General features: G+C 36.7%; 1 protein-coding gene across 7 annotated transcripts in view; it reads right to left on the bottom strand.

Moving 5' to 3' along the window:
• The window catches only part of secisbp2l (SECIS binding protein 2-like), a 31,705-nt gene that overhangs the window by 43 nt on the left and 29,162 nt on the right, over positions 1-2,500 (bottom strand). For 4 of the 7 annotated variants that reach the window (XM_087292791.1, XM_087292792.1, XM_087292793.1 and 1 more), the window contains exon 18: positions 1-2,500. This exon is cut by the window's left edge and continues 43 nt beyond it; it is cut by the window's right edge and continues 430 nt beyond it. In XM_087292791.1, the coding sequence (XP_087148917.1) occupies positions 2,377-2,500 (124 nt within the window). In that variant the 3' untranslated portion in view covers positions 1-2,376. The other 3 variants (XR_015514529.1, XR_015514530.1, XR_015514531.1) reach the window with 1 other exon arrangement.

The raw sequence follows: 2,500 nt of genomic DNA, 5'->3' as shown, positions 1-2,500 counted from the left end.
ATGTGTCAGTTCAGTCCGCTCCTGCTTTAGTTAACGCTTTTAAGCACATGATTAGATCAGAAATCCCACAATGCTTGCTTCCTTCATTGATTCATCAGAGTTGATTCACTCACGACATGAATCATTTCCTCGCCCTCATGTCAATGTAAACACGCTGAGCTTCAGATTACGCAGACGAGACGTTCAGAAACACCATACAAGCACCGTGACGTTCTTTATGTGTTCGTTCAGTCTTTGCTACAGCTCTCAAATCTCATCGACTCGAAAGAATCGTTCACAAACGCCACCTTTCTTTACTCGTCCTTTTAAAAGTACTGAGTGAAACACAGAAGAATGTGTTTTACCATATGATGGAAGCCGATGGGGGCCGTTTAGGCTCATCTGCTGTTCAGTTTCACCCAAAAATCAACATTTATGTACGGTTTACTCATCCATTGAGTTTTTGAGTGAGTCAATAAGTAAGAACAGCATGATTTACACTGCATTTGTTTTTCATACTATAGAAGGCAATGGTTACCAGTTTCTAACATTCTTCAAAATATCTTCTTTTGTGTTCAACACAAGCAATTCATAAACTGGATGATGGATATGATGAACTATTTACTCATCCATTAAGTTCATGAGTTGTTTTCCTGTTGAACACAAAAGATATGTTGCAGAATGTTAGAAACCGGTAACCATTCACTTCCATTGTAGGAAAAACAAATACAGTGCAAAATATGCCTTTCTTACTTAGTGTTTGTCTTGTTTCTAGTCCGAATATCTAACAATTCCTAAATTATGCAGAATTTACTAGACAAGCAAAACATATTGTGTTGATTCAAGAAATAATGAGTCAAAATTAACTGAGTGAGAGCAAAGTGAACTAATCTTTTCCTTTAAACATATTATTTCTCTTCCCCTATTGTCAGATTATTTAGCTTGTTTTAATGAAAAACTCTCTTCATTTTGACTCATTATTTCTGAAAACAAGACAAAATGATTTACTAATCGAGAAAATGCTTCTTGATTTGTTCATTTTGAGATATTTGGACTAGAAACAAGACAAAAACAAGCATTTTATGCAGTGCACTATGGACATCAATGGTTACCAGTTTCTAACATTCTTCAAGTTATCTTCTTTTGTGTTCATGCATGACTGGATGATGGATATTAGATGATGACTATTTACTCATGAGCTTTTTTTCTGTTGAACACAAAAGAAGATAATTTGCAGAATGTTAGAAACCGGTAACCATTGACTTTCATAGTAGAAAAAAACAAATACAGTGCAAAAAATGCTTTTCTTACTTAGAGTTTGTCCTGTTTCCAGTCCAAATATCTAACAATTCTTAAATTAGGCTGCATTTACTAGACAAGCAAAACATATTGAGTTGATTCAAGAAATAATGAGTCAAAATTAATTTCCCAGAGTTTTTCCTGAAATGAATCAAAGTGAAATAGAGTTTCCTTTTGACATAATATTGTTTCGCTTCCTCCATTGTCAGATTATTTAGCTTGTTTTAAAAGAAAAACTCAGTTAATTTTGACTATTTCAAAAAACAGGATAAAATGATTTACTCATGCAGAAAAAATGTCTTGATTTGATTATTTTGAGATATTTGGACTAGAAACAAAACAAAAACAAGCAATTTATGCAGTGTACTATGGAAGTCAATGGTTACTGGTTTGCTAAATATCTTATTTAGTGTGTTTGTGTGTGTGTGTGTGTTAAGGGTGAGTAAATGATGACAGAATCTCATCAGTTTTGGGTGTACTGCGCCTTTAAGACATCAACACCGCCTGATCGGGACTGAGAGGTGGTGCTGCTTTGTGGTGCTCGTGATGATGATGATGTGTTCTTCTGAGGGCGAGTGTATGATCCAGTGTTTATGTGTTCAGTGAATCCTTCAGAGTGTGTGTGTGTGAGTGGTCGGTCTGTCCGGTAGAATTTCCTGAGTTTGTGTTGAGTGTGTGTGTACTGGTTTTGGTGGTTTACAAGGACATGAATGTGTATAATGACACGGGTATGAGCTGGTTGTTCTCTATTACAGTGGTTTATGAGGACATGCATTGTGTCCCTTATTTAAAACACTTATAAATCATACTTTACAGGGTCTCATGACAATCAAACGTGATAATAATATACATTACATCTATGGAGAGTCCTCATAAACCACCAATACCAAGATGTACACGTGTGTTTATCTGGGTGTATGTGTGTGTATATCTATATATATACACAAGTGTGTATGTGAGTGTGACTGTGTATAAGCAAGTGTGTGTATATGTCAGTGTGTGTCTATGAGCAAGTGTGTATAGATATATGTGTGCGTGCGTGTATACATGAGTGTTTGTATGTGTGTGTGTGTGTGTGTGTGTGTGTGTGTGTGTCCATCAGCCAGTGACAGCCTCCGCCTCCTCTTTATGATCTGCCGCTGGTTCAGTGATGTCTGAGGCCTCGATCTCCTCCTCTTCTTCTTCCTCCTCCTCCTCCTCTTCCTCATCACTCCTTCGCGTC

Source organism: Danio rerio, chromosome 18 (genome assembly GCF_052040795.2).
Source record: "Danio rerio strain M-AB ecotype USA chromosome 18, GRCz13ab, whole genome shotgun sequence".
Lineage (NCBI taxonomy): Eukaryota > Metazoa > Chordata > Actinopteri > Cypriniformes > Danionidae > Danio > Danio rerio.
Note: the sequence above shows the minus strand (reverse complement) of the source record. Positions and strands in the feature narration are given on the sequence as shown.